This window comes from Phyllostomus hastatus, unplaced genomic scaffold, assembly GCF_019186645.2.
Source record: "Phyllostomus hastatus isolate PE091 unplaced genomic scaffold, TTU_PhHast_1.1 phas_contig_148, whole genome shotgun sequence".
Classification (NCBI taxonomy): domain Eukaryota; kingdom Metazoa; phylum Chordata; class Mammalia; order Chiroptera; family Phyllostomidae; genus Phyllostomus; species Phyllostomus hastatus.
In genome coordinates this window covers 8,914,050-8,930,203 of record NW_025333607.1, presented here as the reverse complement: position 1 = coordinate 8,930,203, position 16,154 = coordinate 8,914,050, and the positions used below count along the sequence as shown (strand labels likewise).

The 16,154-nt window shown below is 42.8% G+C and overlaps 1 protein-coding gene across 2 annotated transcripts in view; it reads left to right on the top strand.

Moving 5' to 3' along the window:
• PLD5 (phospholipase D family member 5) overlaps positions 1–16,154 on the top strand; it is a 213,332-nt gene that overhangs the window by 128,473 nt on the left and 68,705 nt on the right. For both annotated transcript variants that reach the window (XM_045816494.1, XM_045816504.1), the window contains exon 4: positions 7,904–8,015. In XM_045816494.1, the coding sequence (XP_045672450.1) occupies positions 7,904–8,015 (112 nt within the window). The remainder of the gene's footprint in view (positions 1–7,903; positions 8,016–16,154) is intronic.

Here is a 16,154-nt window from a genome sequence, read left to right as displayed (position 1 = left end):
TGATAATGCCTGTCTTGTTTGACTGCTTTGTAAAAATCTGATCGGTTCATGTTTATAAAACAACAAATTGTGGAGCTCGTAAAAGAAGGTTGCTCTTTGCATTGTGTTTTTCTAGGCACTCCGAGTGGGAATAACTTTCAGCTATCCATTAAAAGATCTCAACTTTTATTATAGGAGGTTAAGATAATTCTACTCAGAGTATTAATTCAAGTTCTTTTACAGGGTTTAGGTTTAAAAAAAAAGAGAGAGAAAAGTGGGCCTATTTTTTAGGTAGATTCTTACCTTTCTCTCTCAGCTGGGCAGTTTTCAACCATGGCTGCCAACCTCCTGGGAGCTACCGAAACATACTGATGCCAGCCCCACCCCAGACCAGTTATAGCAGAATATTTGGAGAAGGGCTCAGGCTTTGATACTTTTTAAAAGAGGCCTTGGGGGATCCATGGGGCAGCCAGGATTGGGACTCACTGCCTACACCACTCCCGTCTAATAGACGTTGTTTGATTTTTATAGATTTCAAGACAAAGGGCCAAGTTAACCCCCTCCCCCATCCAGCTTGCCAACCTAATTTTACCTGTCTCAGTTTAATCCTGTCTATTCCTACTGTCCTCTCAGCCATGGTGTGAAAGGGCAGCAGCTAGGATTTGCATGTTCCGCATATTCCTGGACTGAGGGCCCGTGTCCTATTAATTCTTGTAGTTTATTGTCTGGCCCCTGGCCAGGAAGACAAGGGTCGGCTTGTGGATTTGAAACAGATTTCTCTTCGGCCTTCTCCTGCCCGGGATAAATATTATTTCAGTAAAACTGGTGCAGTGTCAGCATGAAAATTACATAACCTCGTGGAAAGACTGTCCCCTTCTTTTAAAATAGCATCTTTCCCCCTGTTCCACAAAATCAACACTCAGCAAATGCTTATAAATTAGCATTCTCCCTTTTGAAATGTGGCTACGGAGTCATTTTGAACGTGCCTGTGTTGAATAAATATTTATGAAGGTACTGGGCTGTTGCTGGGGAGACAAAATCAAATCAGCGTGGTCCCCACCCTCCTCTGCTCGGAGTGTCGTGGGGGAGGGCGGAGAAAGCCCGGGTCAGAGCACAGCGGGAGGGCGGGGCCTGCCGGATGCGGAGGCCGCGGGCGGCCTCTGGCTGGGCTGCTCGGCGGAGCTCCGCGCCTGTGAACTCCAGCCCTCCCTCCATGCTGTTCTTTCTTGGTGCATCACTGCCGCACCTCCACGCTTCCATTCCCCCATCTGTTGAGTAACTCTAATTATGTTCTTGCTCACTTCCCAGTGTATTTCCAGGGGAAATCATCAGTCTGATATAAACTCATAAGCACTCTGATTAGCAGGAGTTTAACCTCTTTAATTCTCTGAAATCCAATCACAGAGACATGAATGAATGATGAGCCCAGACAGTCTCCCCAGTTAGCTGGCTCGAACGATGACTTTTCTTTAAAGTTGTTTGCCTGTATGGTTGATTGTTGTCTCTTTAGATCTCCCTGCTTCTCTAGATCTTCCTTTCTCTAAGGTCAACTTACGTTTTTGGAACTTTCTTTTTAAAAGAATGGGTTGGATTTCTTTCCTCATTATAATGGTAATAGTTGCTTACTATAGAAAATTTGGAAAGTGCAGAGAAATGCAAGAGAGAAACAATCATCTATATGACTATCAACAAACTGTTTTAATAGTTTGATATTTTATGTAGAATTACATACCCATGCTTATATTCGATAAAGGTATATCTAAATTTTGAATGTTATGCTACACCTTAAGCACCTTTCAGTGTTATTAGAAACACTGGTTCATTATTTAACCTGGCTGCATAATGTACAAAATAGCGGATGCACTACATTAAATTTCTCTATTATTAAACATTAATGCTATTTCATTTTTTATGTTTCTCAATAAACTCTGCTGCATGAAATATCTCTGTGCAAAGCATTGTTTTCTTCTGGCTCATTTGCCCAGGGTTAATTCTCAGGAGTAGACGACTAAGGAGTCTGAGCTGCTTTCTTAAGACGGTGGGACTTCCAGGGAGAATGGGGAGCCCCAATTCTCATGGTGGCTCCCTAGGGAAGCTGGGTCATCGTGGGGAGACAGGGTGTGAAGGAATTCTGCCTCCGCTCTGTGAGGGGCCCCCTGCCCACTTGAAACAGTGACCACGGAAGAGCTGAGGGTTTGACACGTGCTGGTGTCCCTCCCTTGCCCAGTCACATCCCCTTCCTCTGCAGCAGGAGTGCTGATTGGCTGTGCCATCCACATGCCTCCAGACGCTGCTGAGTGGCCCCGCCAAGACCAAGTTTCTGCAAAGGGCCTGCATTTTGCAGCCAGGGGAAGCACTGGAGCAGACCAAGAGCTACTTTCTAGCTACTGTGGGAAACCAGCTGCTGAGGGCCCTGTGATTGGACAAACACACTGCTCCTGATAGGAATTCCTTGCTATGTCCTGGGTCATTATTGCCATGATGAGCTTACTCATCTCTCTTCATCTGCCCCCGCCAGGGATGGTTATGCTCACACCTACGGGGAGCATAATTGTGGTCACCATCATTAGGCAAGACCTTGATGATCACCGGTTCAGAATAATTAAACCCCTTCATGGGGTGGAACCTGGCAGCCCGCGCCCCACACAGCAGACGGTCTCTGCTGGCATCCAGCAGGCAGTCCTTGTTGCTCATGCCCCCAAAGTGGGTGTGCCCTACCAGGTTCCTGAGCTGTGACTGGTCCACGAACTCAGGACATTCGTGAACTGGTGTAACGGCCACCGTCTTCTGGCTTCAGCTGAGAAATCCCATATTGCACAGACATGTCCTCGAGAGCTGCTGGGACTCGGGCCACCACCCCCAACTCCACGGTCTCTCTCAAGCCCAAGCCTGCCCATCAAGTCCATCACCGTGCCATCTCCTACACGCCCAAGATCCTTCCGATGACTGGATTGCCGTTGACACTACTCTCAGGCCCCGCCTCTCACTGAACCACGCGCCAACCTTCTCATTCAGCCTCCAGTCTTGCTCTGTGTCGTGTCTTCTCCAGTCTGCAGTTGGAGGGTTTCGTTTTCTTTCTAGAGCAGAAATTCGCTTGTGTCCTTCCCTGTCCAACATCCTGAGGAAGTCCACGCTGCTTTCCGGATGAGGTCCAAACTCCTTGCCCTGGCTCGCGAGAGCCCGCTCACCTCTCCGTTGCGGGTCTCCACCTGGAGCATCCTTTTTCTTTCCTCCCTTCCCTCGGGGAACTTGCCTCACGTGCCTTGGACTCAGTCATGGTGCCCTCGTCACGCTTCCCTAGCCCGGTACTTCCTCCACCCTGGCATCTGACATATTGGGCTGTATTTGCCAAATTGTCGCTTATCTCCGGCACACAGCAGGCATCCAGTGAGTGTGTTGAGTGAATTGGCTTACAAAACAAACATCTTGAATGAATTTGTTTAAAAGATACTGTCTTGTGTGTATGAATAGAAGTTGACACTGACAGATACACAAGGAAATAATACATTGATGTTTATATCCCTGGGAAACTCTGTACATCCTATGAACAGAACTTTTAGTACATGTAAGCAAGTAAGAGACCAATCTTACAGATAATTCAACTAGTTGGTTAAATAAATAAACTAGCAAACTAAGACAAGAGGTGATTTATGCATGTATGGTCTTGTCTCCTAAGTCATCAATGTAAAAACAAAAGTCACAGCAAATGTATTGCTTCAAAAGGACCCCAATGGCTTAAAACAAATCCTTGTTTTCTTGTGACTCTATCATTAAATATTTAATATGATTAATCAGCCACGTGTCCTTTTTATCACTGAAATTTTACACACACATATACAAATATATGTAAGGATCTATATGTAGAATAATGGTACACCCGAGGTATATTCTGCATTTTCCCATGATCATGTAATCGTAAATACATACGCACACACATTTGGGTGCCTGTGTTTCTTCAGGATTGATTTCTAGGTGTGGATTCCGAGTGGGATATGTCAGGGTACCCTTCCCCCAAATTACTGACGAGAACAAATGTTGCCACTCATAAATTTTTTCCAGTCTCTCCGAGCACAAAAGAAACCTGTTTATTGCTTTGCTCTGAGCCTCACTTGACTACGTAAAGCATCTCTTTACGTCTCAGCCACAGAGGCTTGCTTTTCTTCGGCATGCCTCGTCTCATACTTTGCCCACATTTGACTGGGTTATTGACCTTTTCTTTTGAATTTCTGATATATTTCCACAGAGTCCAGTTATTAACCTATTTCTCATTTGCACAACAAATATTCCAAATTTTGCTGGTTTCCATTAACTTGTAGTATTTGTTGCTATATATTTCTTTAAATTTTTATAATTCCATAGTTCTGTGTTATCTTTTATTGCTACAGCATAGCTAGCTTGTGTATTCAATTCCGGTGGCCACTGTAACAAGTCCATACAGACTGTGGCTTACAACACAGAAGTTTATTCTTTCGCAGTCCTAGGGGGCAGGAGTCTGAGGTCCGGTTCACTGACCGAGACGAAGTGGTCAGCCAGGCCGCTGACCTGGAGGCTGACCTGTTCCCTCCGGAGGCTCCAGGGGAGGGTGCAAGTCTTGCTCCTTCCCGCCTCTGGGGGCGGCCGGCACCCCCTGGCTTGCGGCTGTGTCACTCCAGTCTTCAAGGCCAGCACCTTCACTGCTCTGCTCTCTGTCACATTGCCTCTGCCTCTCGTTCAAGTTCACAGTGACTGCGTTCAGGGTCCACCCGGACAGGTGATCCAGGATAATCTCCTCATCTCAAACTCTTTAACCACATCTGCAAAGATCCTGTTCCCATAAGGTATCTTTTACCTGCTTCAGGTTAGGTCCTGCATCTTTGGAGGTCGTCATTTAACCTTCTACAGCTGATAAGGTTTTCCCTACCCTAGGACTGTACACGGATTTGCCTAGATTTTCTCTAAGGTATTGGTATAGCTTTACTCTGCTGAGAACATATATTTTTTATGTGGTATGATAGAGGGGTCCTTCCACTTGGGCCCGATTCAACCACTTTATATTTTCCCAGACTAAATTAAAATAGCATTTTTGTTGTTGATAAACGTCACATTTACACCATTTCTGGATTCTCTATTAAGTCTTACTTTTATTTCTCCATTCCTATGCCTCTGCCAGATTAATGTGGTGATGGTGACTTTATGGCACTTTTTTTATACTGCTGAAATCATTTACAGCTGCAAGCTCCTCTCTGACACAAGATATTGCTTCATTTCATGGCTTTGCAATGAAGTGTTCGCTTATTCATAGGTTTCTAGAGAATACAAAAATTCACCTTTTTCCCATTGATTTTAGGACAATACAAGAGTGAGTTTTTCATTCCTCAAGTAGCTAAGATTTGTTTTGTGAGCTACATATTAATGGTCTGCTTCTCATTTTGTTAGCTTATGGGCAGAGAACAGCGCTGTGGAATACCTCATTTTAACTTCTGTTCAGGTTTTCCGATGGCATTGAAGAATTTTTGTACATGTTCCACAGACAGCCAAAGATTGTTTTGAGGGGTTTGAGCTATAGAATCTATAGAAATATATACATTAAAATCAAGTTTATTGAGAGTATGATTTAATTGTCATATATCCTCATTTATTTTCCATTAAATTGGCCCAAGTTTGAGAGATATTTAAAATGACTATATCGTGCTAGTGTTTGGATTATGTTTCTGCTAACTTTTGCTTTATGTGTTTAGCTGGTGTGCTGTCTGGGGCGCGCTACTTTATAACTGTCGTAGCTCCGTAAATTGTGCCATTACGTAATGATGGCCTGCCTTTCCCCATGAAGTATATTCAAGTCCTCCCACCTCTTATCCTAATGTTTACTGAGATTCTTCATCCCGTTGGTTATAGATGAATGCTTCTCAACTTTCTTTTCATTATCACCTTACAAAGGAGTTTTATTACAATTTTTCCCCTAAACTTGCCCCCTATGAAATTTTAATACTACAGATATATTGCACATTCACTGGATGTATATGGGTGTTTTAGTCATAAAAGTAGTGATTCACACACACATGCAAACACACAACACACACACACACACACAAAAGAACCAATTCTCAGCTTCTTCTGGGTGAGAACACCCCCACTAGAATGCACGTAATGGATTCTCAGCAGACTCCCCCGTGATGTGTCTCTTCTGTTTCCAGAATCTTTCCTTAGCAGGTGCGCCAATCACATCTCCATACCGTATTGCTCATCGCTTGTGTCTTCTCCCCTTCATCCCCCTTGATGGTGCTTGGTGTTGTTTACTGTTTGGTCACAGTCCATCCTTGAAAAGATTCCTCATACAGGTAATGTAGGTAATCTAGTCTCTAAATCTGTATATATTTGCAAATATTTCTTTCAAGCTAGCAAGTAAAATCCTTGACTGAGCGTCAGTCTTTTTCTTCCATAGCCTGAATTGACTTCGTGTTACAGATGGTAGGCTCCGTGCCAGTTGGCTCCACTTGCCTTGATAGGTAATTGTTTTGTTTCGTTTTGTATTTGGCCAGACGTTTGTAAGAATTTCTTTGTCTCCCTGTTGTTGAGTCCTTTTACAGAATGTGCCTAAATGTGTCATTCTGCATTCCATTTGCCTCTCTCTTCAATTATCTTTACAACAGGTAGATGCAGGGCTTTCCTCAGTGAAACAATTACTCTTCTGTTATTTGCATCCTTATTCCTTTCGCCTCTTTTTCTCTTCCAATGCATCTGTTAGTCTTGTGTTCTCACTCTTCAGTTTACCCGTCATCCTGAAGTTTTATCACCCTTACGTTTTCCTGCACGCTCCAGAGCTTTAGGGTTTTCGTCTTGGGCTTCTCTCTCTGCTGAGACTGAATTGCAGGAATCACTACCCTTCCTCCTCATTCCTCCATTCCTTCTTCTCAGTCTTCAGATCCTTTTGTGTATAATCCCTATCAACAGTCCCTTCTTATCAAAGTAAGATAACACTTTGCCACTTAGGGAGCATTAAGACCAAAGCCTTCTTTGCCTGCCTGGCCCCTGAAGGCTTTTGAGTTTATGGCCAAAAAACAAAAATACTGAGAAATCAATAAAAGAAAACCAGTTCCCTTTTGTGATCCAGAGAGGGAGTCCATATAAACACACAAGGGAAAATGAACGGGATAATGTCGCAGTCCACCCACCTGAGGTCAGGTAATGACTGAGCACTATCACTACCCAGGTTCCCCGAGACTAAAACGTACCATGATATTTATATGCTGGTTAAAATGCTCTTTCAACGATCGTTTTTACTTTGTTTTATTTCAGTTATTTTTAGGCTGTGCTAATGATAGATTTCTAGGCAGAACGTTAATTGAATTCAATGAAACAAGTTTTAAACAACACGGTAAATTCAGGCAAATCACTAATAAGTAGCGGTGGTTCTCCCTTAAGAGCTGGCACTGAAAGGATACTTACCTACTACTGATGTCTTTAATTCTCACAAAAACCTTTTACAGTGGGTACAAATGCCTGCATTTTACTTAGGGGAGAACCTGGAGATTAGTGCGATTAAGAAAACCATTTGTAAACTGGAAAACTCGCTGGAATCCAGTCTCTTGGGGCCCAAACACGACTGTTTAATACTCTCTGCTGTCTTTTTTTGGGTAGAAAACCTCAGAAGTTCTTGAAACAGTAAAACAAAGGGGAATTTGCACTGCAGCATTGAACTTATTATTACAGTAATTACCGAATTGCGCAATGCAGTACTCAAAAAAGATAACAGACTGTAATCTGTGTTCGTGTTACTATTCCATATAAATTCTCTGATAGAATTTTCAAGAATACCAATTGCTGAAGTGCTTTCCTTTTAAAATGTGAATGAATAGTTCAGTTTTCCATACATTTATGTATGCCTGTTTAAAGCGGCATCCATTTTGGTTTTCTGACTTTCTTTGTCTCTGACTATTTTTTCTAGGGTCAACGTCTTTTCGAAAAGTTGCTCCAACTGACATCGCAAAATATTGAAATCAAGCTAGTGAGTGATGTGACCGCTGATTCAAAGGTATTAGAAGCCTTGAAATTAAAGGGTAAGACCAAGGTTGATATGCTACTCTACCACCGGGTATTCCGTTAGGATACCTTTCATTCATTTAATATAGAGTTTCTTGATAATGAATGCATTTCACTTAATATATTCCTTATTTCTCCTTTGAAAAATAGTCTGAGTAAAGCCTGTAGATGAAAGTCTGATCAATCAATGACTCAGTCAATCACTAATCAATCAATACTACTAGGATTTTTAATAGTGTCGCATATGAGTCTATGTAAAATAATCTCCCAGCCGTTAGACAATAAGTAACTAGACAGAAGAATGTTGCCCTTTTTGAGCACCCCAATGATGTGGTTAGAGAAAAGAGACTTTGCTGGTCAGAACAAACGCTGGCATTCTGTTTCTCTCTTGCTCATCAAATGGAAACTGTCCTGCTGCATAGAAATCAAAAAGGTTTGAGTCTGGGAAACTTCCTGATTCACAACTTTTAAGATAATTTCACAGGAGAACACCCTGTATCAGCCACTTTGCAGTACGGCTGTGAAAACGGAGAGTAACGCTAAAATGACTTTCTAGATGTTGCTGTAATCTTCGCTAACAAAAGTCTCATTTCCAAACATTTTTACCGATTTATAATGCAAACAGTAAGCCTCTGAAAGGAATTGGCCTGTGTGAGCCAATGAGAAGTTTTCAAGAGGCGGGGCATCCCCAGGGGAGGACAAGGCATTGGCCTCAGTGGTGACCTCTCATCTGACATCCTTACACTTCATCCCGGTGCACTTTAAACACGCGGAGCATTTTGTGCGTCATTTCCCCTACACATTAATTATATAATGTTAATATTATATTTATATTATTACAGGCACATGTACTTATCACCACACATATTATTTCTCTATGCACAGGACAATAAAGAAAACTTACGAGAAACAGCTAGATCTGAAAAGCTTTACTCCGTGACTGGAGTGCAGCGTGCTATTTTTGAAAAACTAGAAAACACCCCGTTTAGTGCATTAGCAGATACGATTTACCTGGATCAGAAATGTGTTATTACTTTTCCTGTTTAAAAAATATGAAATGGGGTTCCCAACCTCTGGAACTTTGTTATCTGACATGTTTCCGAAAATGGATTCCTTTTGGTTAACTCTGAGTACCGGAATTTGCAGATAAGTGTTCTTGTGGAAACTATTCGTGTGCCCTTTGGGTTTGATTATCAAGGCCCCAGGAGTTCGGAAGGGGGTGGGGGAGCAGAAGAGTTCTATGACTTCCTGACTGTCCACCCGCAAATCTGTTCTGTGCCTCTTTGCCATAACTTATCCTCAAGCTTATTAACTCAATCACAGTTAAAACTAGGGAATGCGAGGGGCCGTAACAGCCTTTCCTAGGTGCTGCGGAAGATTTGGCTGCTGTAGACAGGATGTTGCTGTTAATGAATTTATGGTAAAGGCATGGTTTACATTTCTGCTGTGAACTATGAATTAAAACTCCATTACAGTCATTGCTTCTCACAAAAAGGAAGTGTTTGACTATCACAAGCTTATGTGTATATTACTACAACTTAGGCTCAAGTTCTTATCAAAATAAGACAACAAATGATTTCCTTTAAATTGTGGAGCAATACACAAGGCCCTAATTTCTCACAGCTGTTTCCCAGGTACTGATGGCAGGCCTATCTGGCTTTTATTAATATACATATTTATATATTAATATACATAATGTACATATGTGTATACATATATATACATGGTTGTATTTTTCTACCTCATCCCCTGACAGAGACATTTTAAATAATAACAATGATTTTAGAAATAATTTTTTAAGATTTTTATTTATTTATTTTTAGAGAGGGAAGGGAGGGAGATAGAGAGAGAGAAACATCAATGTGCAGTTGCTGGGGGTCATGGCCTGCAACCCAGGCATGTACCCTGACTGGGAATCGAACCTGAGACACTGTGGTTCACAGCCTGCGCTCAATCCACTGAGCTACACCAGCCAGGGCTAGAAATAATTTTTATGAAATAATTTTAAATCTGTGTTTGAAGACCTTGCTTGGAGGTTATCTTTTAATATTTTTAGACAGAAAGCCTGGTCTTTTGGTGAAGTTCCAGGAAAGGTTGTCCAGAAATAGTCCACAAAGACAGATAAGCACCGGGCAGCCACGAGCAGCTTCCGCTGTGGGCAAGTCACTGCATGTGACGCTAGTCAGACATCCTGGGGCAAAAATAAGAGTGAGGCTTCCCCGGAAATGGCGAAGTTGAGCGCAGGTGTGGGCCCAGTGAGAGCCAGGCAGGCTGGCAAGGTGGGGCATCCCCTCCCCCAAAAGCCACAGCACCCTCCACGGGTGGGGTGAGACCCTGGGCCATTCCTGGTTCCTCCCACTGCCCTTTCCACACCTCTGGGCCAGACTGAGAAGTCAGAAAGATGCCCTCGGGTTTGCTTACCAGGCCACCAGAGCATCAGAGCCACTTCAGTCTGTGGCCGCCTTGTGTCATTAAATTAAAAGAATGCTCCCCCAAATCAGCAAATTTCCCCTGCCCCTTCCTTGACATGAGTGGCTGGCCATGACCTTGAGTAATATGTTCCCACATAGGGCTCTCATCTCACTGATGGCATGTTAGATGATTTCAGGTCTTCCTGGATTTTTAAAATGTATTCTTTTAATATGTGTTTGTTAGGCTAAAGTAACTAGATGTCAGACTCATTATGTTATGAATAGTAATACTTAGGGCAAAGCTAAGTAAAAAAATTGCTCAATTAAAATATGATTTAAATGTAATTTAAGTAAATGTAGTACAGATGAGAGACAGACTTGGGTTTTAAAAATAATAAAAGGCAACTCTGGGACTTAAATGACAGCTTAGAAAAGATAGCCCAGGAGTTTATAAGGCATGACGCAATTTCCATAGAAATATATTAATGATTGCCACATACTCTGGGTTTGGGTGGGTTTTATTGTGGGTTTATTTTGTTGTTGTTTTTTTTCTGAAACCAAGGCAAATTACCCTATCAGTGAACCTGTTTATAGTCACAGCTGGGACTGTTATTGTAGCTTCTTTGGTAAAAATCCACATTTCCTGATTTTTTTTACCTTCTTATTTAAATTTTGGTTATCTGTTCTCTCTATATATTCCCCCCCCCACACTTAGAATGTTCATGTGAGAGTGTGATAACGGAATGTATTTTTTTAGGTTTCCTTACTTTCCAATTTACTTGAAAAAGATAACTTTGAATGTATGCACTTAGAATACATGACCAATAGTTTCTATTTCACAGGTTGTTGAAATCTGGTTGGGGCAGATACTTGAGGCAGTTCAGAGTTCTAGAAAGTGCTGTTGTTACGGATAGGAATGTCAGAGGAGTAACGTATGCCCCCCGGGCACACGATAAATACTATCTGATGAATTCGAAAGAATCAAACAAGAAATGGCTTTGTTTCCCTTTGTTACTTACTCTCTTGGACTAATTTTAAGTCTTGATGGGCAATCACTGAGTAGGTTCATAATGTACATGACAGAAGTAGGCTTTATGTTACCAAAACCAAGACTCAGCCTTTAGCTTTGAAAGTTTTACCTTCTCCTTAGTTCTGGAAGTAAATTCTTGTATTTTAGTTGTCATGTGTAATGAACACATTCAAGATGACATTGACATAATGCCCATGTGACTGTTCTCACTTGTAAGACTTGCCCCTACTTCTCTCTACTGAGAATTGACTCTGGACAGTATAATACTGCAAGGTCAAGCGTTAGCTGGTAAAGTGATGAGACTAATGTATATTGGTAGTTGAATTTAGCAAAGAAATAGAGATAATCGTGATTATACGTAATTTTTACAGGAAGAGATGTAACTAGAGTATGTGTCTACAGGAGTAATAATGGTTTCCAAAGAGTATGTTTTAAAGGAAGAAAATGAGCATGAACCACCTCTTTAGTATAAGCCATGAAGTACTAGCTGGTTGTGAATTACAGTGGTGCCAGCTATAGCGCCTCTATGATCAAGGGTCTTCCAGCGTCTCTAGAGCAAGCCCTTCAAGGGTTTGTAACAGGAGCAAAATCTCCTTTTTGGCCGAAACGGAAATGAAAAACTTCAGCTTGGAAGATAGATTTTTTTTCTAACTATGGAATCTAAATATTTCACCCTGACCAGTGAGGCTCAGTTGGTTGTCCTCAGTTGGCAGGTCCCATCCCCAGTCACGGCGCTTACGAGAAGCAACCAATCGATGTTTCTCTCCCTCTGTTTCTCCCTCCCTTCCCCTCACTCTAAAAATAAATTTTAAAAACCTAACTATTTTGACCCTTCATTTCGGAGGAGTGCAAACAGTTGGAAGGAAGAAGTTTTATATTAAATATCTTCAGTGCTCACAAAACCACAATCACTGTGTTGTATGTAGTGACTCATAGGTAGATCACTCATCATAACTGACACCAAGGCTTTTGTTAAGAAAACAGCAGAAAGATGAAATCTTGAAGTAAGTCTGGGGGGAAATGGCCACTGTGCAGACACATTGATTTTTTTAGAGCAATAATGAAATTAAGAAGGAAATAGAGTGCTGTTGGCAATTTGGGGGGGAAAAAAGATATTCCAAAGCCCTCGTCAGGGTTTCCCAGGAAGCCTCTCTCTCCCACACCCCTCCAAGCTGAGTCTCATCCCCTCCCATCAGCCCCCGGGGCTTCCCTCTTTCACAGCATCCACCCTGAGCGCACAGTTCTACTTCCAGGCTTTAAGCTCAGTGAGGGCAAGGTGGAGACTTGATGGCTGGCTCACGCAGGCAGCAAATTAATGTCTGTTGAATAAACAGCCCGAGCGCTTCGGGTGTGTGAGGAATCTCAGAGAACAGCTCTCAGATTTTTCCCCTCTTAGCTTGAGTCTTCATTTTTTGTAACACTGGGCATTCTGTATTTCTATGGAAGGGACTTAGGCAGGTGGCAAGTTGCCACATTTAGAATCAGAAGATTTAGAAGAGCTAACGAGTTTGGTCCGACATGATTAAGTCCTGGATGGTAACGAGGGGTAACTTTCTCGGTACCAAGAAACTATACCAGAAAGGAATTGCCCTTACTTAAAGGTTATGATGGTTCTCAAATGTTATGCTAATCGGGAAATGATGCTACAGGCCTTTGAAAATGTAAATGTTATGTAAATGCTGATTTTCATAGAAATTTACATACCACCTTTCTTCTGATGGAAAATAGTAAAAATGGCCTTTGAAAGGTTGACAAGATTTAAACAACTTGGGTTTGCATTTCTGTTTCTTTAATAAGCTCCCGTGGAAATCGGAGATGGGAACATTATTTTGAATGTCGTTTTTTCTTGTGGCCATTTGCCCCGTTGGAGGATGGAGTCCGGACCAGAAATTAGAAAAGTGTGTGTGGTTTGAGGTGTTCCGGCTGCTCCATTCATTCTGAAGGCTGATTAGCCCAGACTTAGGCAAAGGCATTAATTAAATGATTCCTTCTCCACCGAAAGTTAGGTACTCCCATTTGACTACCCTGATCATCGCTTTGGCTGACTGTTTTCAGCTCTCCTTGGATAAGGGTTTGAGGGAGTATGGAAGTACGTGCTTTTGTAGAATTATTAAGGAAATTCATAAACTCTGTACGTTTCCTCCTGACGAAAGTCTACATGCAAAACACAGCAAAATGTAAATAATGAATAAATATAAAGTAACTGCATAATAAACACATAACTGTATAGAAACAAAGACAGGCAGACAGGCATAGTTCAGTAACTATGTTCCGTTACTATGAATAAAGTAAGCTTCATTCATAGCTATAGCACGCAGATAAGAGGCGGCAAGGCCAGAGGCACTGTGTGTCGCCGTGGGATTTGTGCCGTTGGGAGACCCTAGTCTCCACTGAGACAGGATTCACATGGGGTGGGGTCCTGCTGCAGCCAACCCCCCATCTTCAGGCCTTTTCCTCCTGTGGCCGCTCAGAGTTAGGTTGGCAAAGATCGTGTACATGCGTGTACATGCAGCACACTTCCTAAGTGTAGAGAGAGCTTGGGTGTGTGAACACTGGGACATCCTCGTGATGGAACACCAGTCACCCTCCAGAAATCAAGTTCAGGGGGAATAGTCACTGACATGGAAGAAACATTCGGATGACATGGCTAAGTGAAAGGCAGCAGAGAACTACCGTAGTATTTCACTTTTGTTCAAGGATAATCTAGTTTCATGTATGTGAAAAGATCTACTGTAAGTTTTAATAGGGCTTACCTTTAAATGATGAGATTACAGGTTGGGTGTGTGTGTGTGTGTGTGTGTGTGTGTTGTCTTTTCAACATAAGCATAAGGCGCAGGCTAAAATCGGATTTTAGAGTAGGAATGTGTTCTTGGCTCTGCCACTTGGGTGACTTCTGTGAGTTACTTGACCTCTCAATGTCTCCATCTCCTGATTTCTACACTGGGATGATAATACTAGCTACTGTGTAGTGTTGTTCGAAAGACAAATGAGATAATGTAACAGGAAATGACACCGGCGTTCAGCCTGCCTGTCACTACCAAATCCAATAAGCAATGACACCGATTGAATCTTTTATGGGAGGTTTATTCAGATGGCCAGCGATCCGAAAAGATGGTGGGCTCATACCCTAACAAACCGTCTTTCCTTCTCTTTCCTGGCCAGATCTTTTATCAGGGGCTGGGGGAGGACAAACAAGGTGCCGTGAGGGTTTTGAGATTCAGAAGCTGCAACATTCCTGTCCTGGGCAGTTAGCTGATCTCAAGGGGGAGGGGTGGTCGTCTGCTCTCCCTGGAACAAAGGTTCCAATGTCCCCAGGCAGTAATCTTCTATCAGTGCCCCAGGAGGTTGGCTGTTTTTCCCAGGAGCCAGGATGGGCCTTATCTATAGTTTCTGAAACAAAAGCTTTAACATACACATCATTTGCTAGACTCATAACTTTTTACCTTAAGCTAAAATTTTCCAAGTCTTGAGTCCCCTATCGACAATCCATATAAAGTATTTAATATAGTACCTGGCACATGATAGGAATTTTTAAACATTTTTCCAAAAATGAGTATATTTTATGGATGGGAGCATGCTGTTGAGAAAGGAAAGGAAGGAGAGCAGGGAGCTGGGGGTGAGGGGAGAGAGTTCACTCTGTGGATGCGGCCTGAGGGTACCAGCCACAGCGGGGCTTATGTGATGGGGGAGCCACAGTGCAGTGCTGGGCCCCGACTAGGGCTGGAATGGGCTCTCCTGCTCAGCAAGTCTCCACTTGGGGCGTGTGGCCTAAAAACTACCCCCATCTCTACCCCTAGTCTCCCAGGGAAATTCTCATTTAAAGGGCTTCTCAGCTGAAAATGCGAACACTTACAAATACTGGGTGAGTTTAATCTAGCGGGGGCGGGCGAAGCCCTCCCTGTGGTTCTGAGTCGGAGGGTGCAGAGGGTGCAGAGGCAGGAATCCGTTGCTCATCCGGACCAGCTTGAGGACCGGTCTGCGCTTCCCTGTGAAGCCAGACTCGTGCCTTCCCCAGGGAACCCGCCCTGCTCAGCCCCCACACACCCACTCTGCTGAGCAGGAGGCCCTTGATCTGAGGCTGTTACATTCAACAAAGGGCTGGGGAGTGAATTTAATTATTCACAAAGCAAAGCTGATGAAAGGCAGCCACCCACCTGCCAACCTGCGAACTGACGCATCTATACCCCACTATGGATCCCTTAAGTGGATTTTCTATAACGATGCGTAAGTGAAGACTGTTCGTACTCAGTTTGGGACCACACTACTGAGACAGTTTCTGATTCACCTTTACGCTGCTTTTATTTATCACCAAGTGCAAAGTATGCTTATCTTTGAAATTAACCTTCTCCTTAAGGCTTCTTATTTTTTTCTTTTCTTAATTGATACAAATCAATGTTACAGTGGTTCAAGTTTGAAAAACAGGAGTGTCCTATGTGCTGTTAAAAAACAACCACATGCCTGGCTGGCATAGCTCAGTGGATTGAGCACAGGCTGTGAACCAAAGTGTCGCAGGTTCGATTCCCAGTCAGGGTACATGCCTGGGTTGCAGGCCATGACCCCCAGCAACTGCACATTGATGTTTCTCTCTCTTTCTCCCTCCCTTCCCTCTCTAAAGATAAATAAATAAAATCTTTCAAAAACACAATTGAATAGGGCATACCATTTAAAAAAACCAACCACATGGAGCCCTGGCTGAGTGGCTCAGTTGGTTGGAG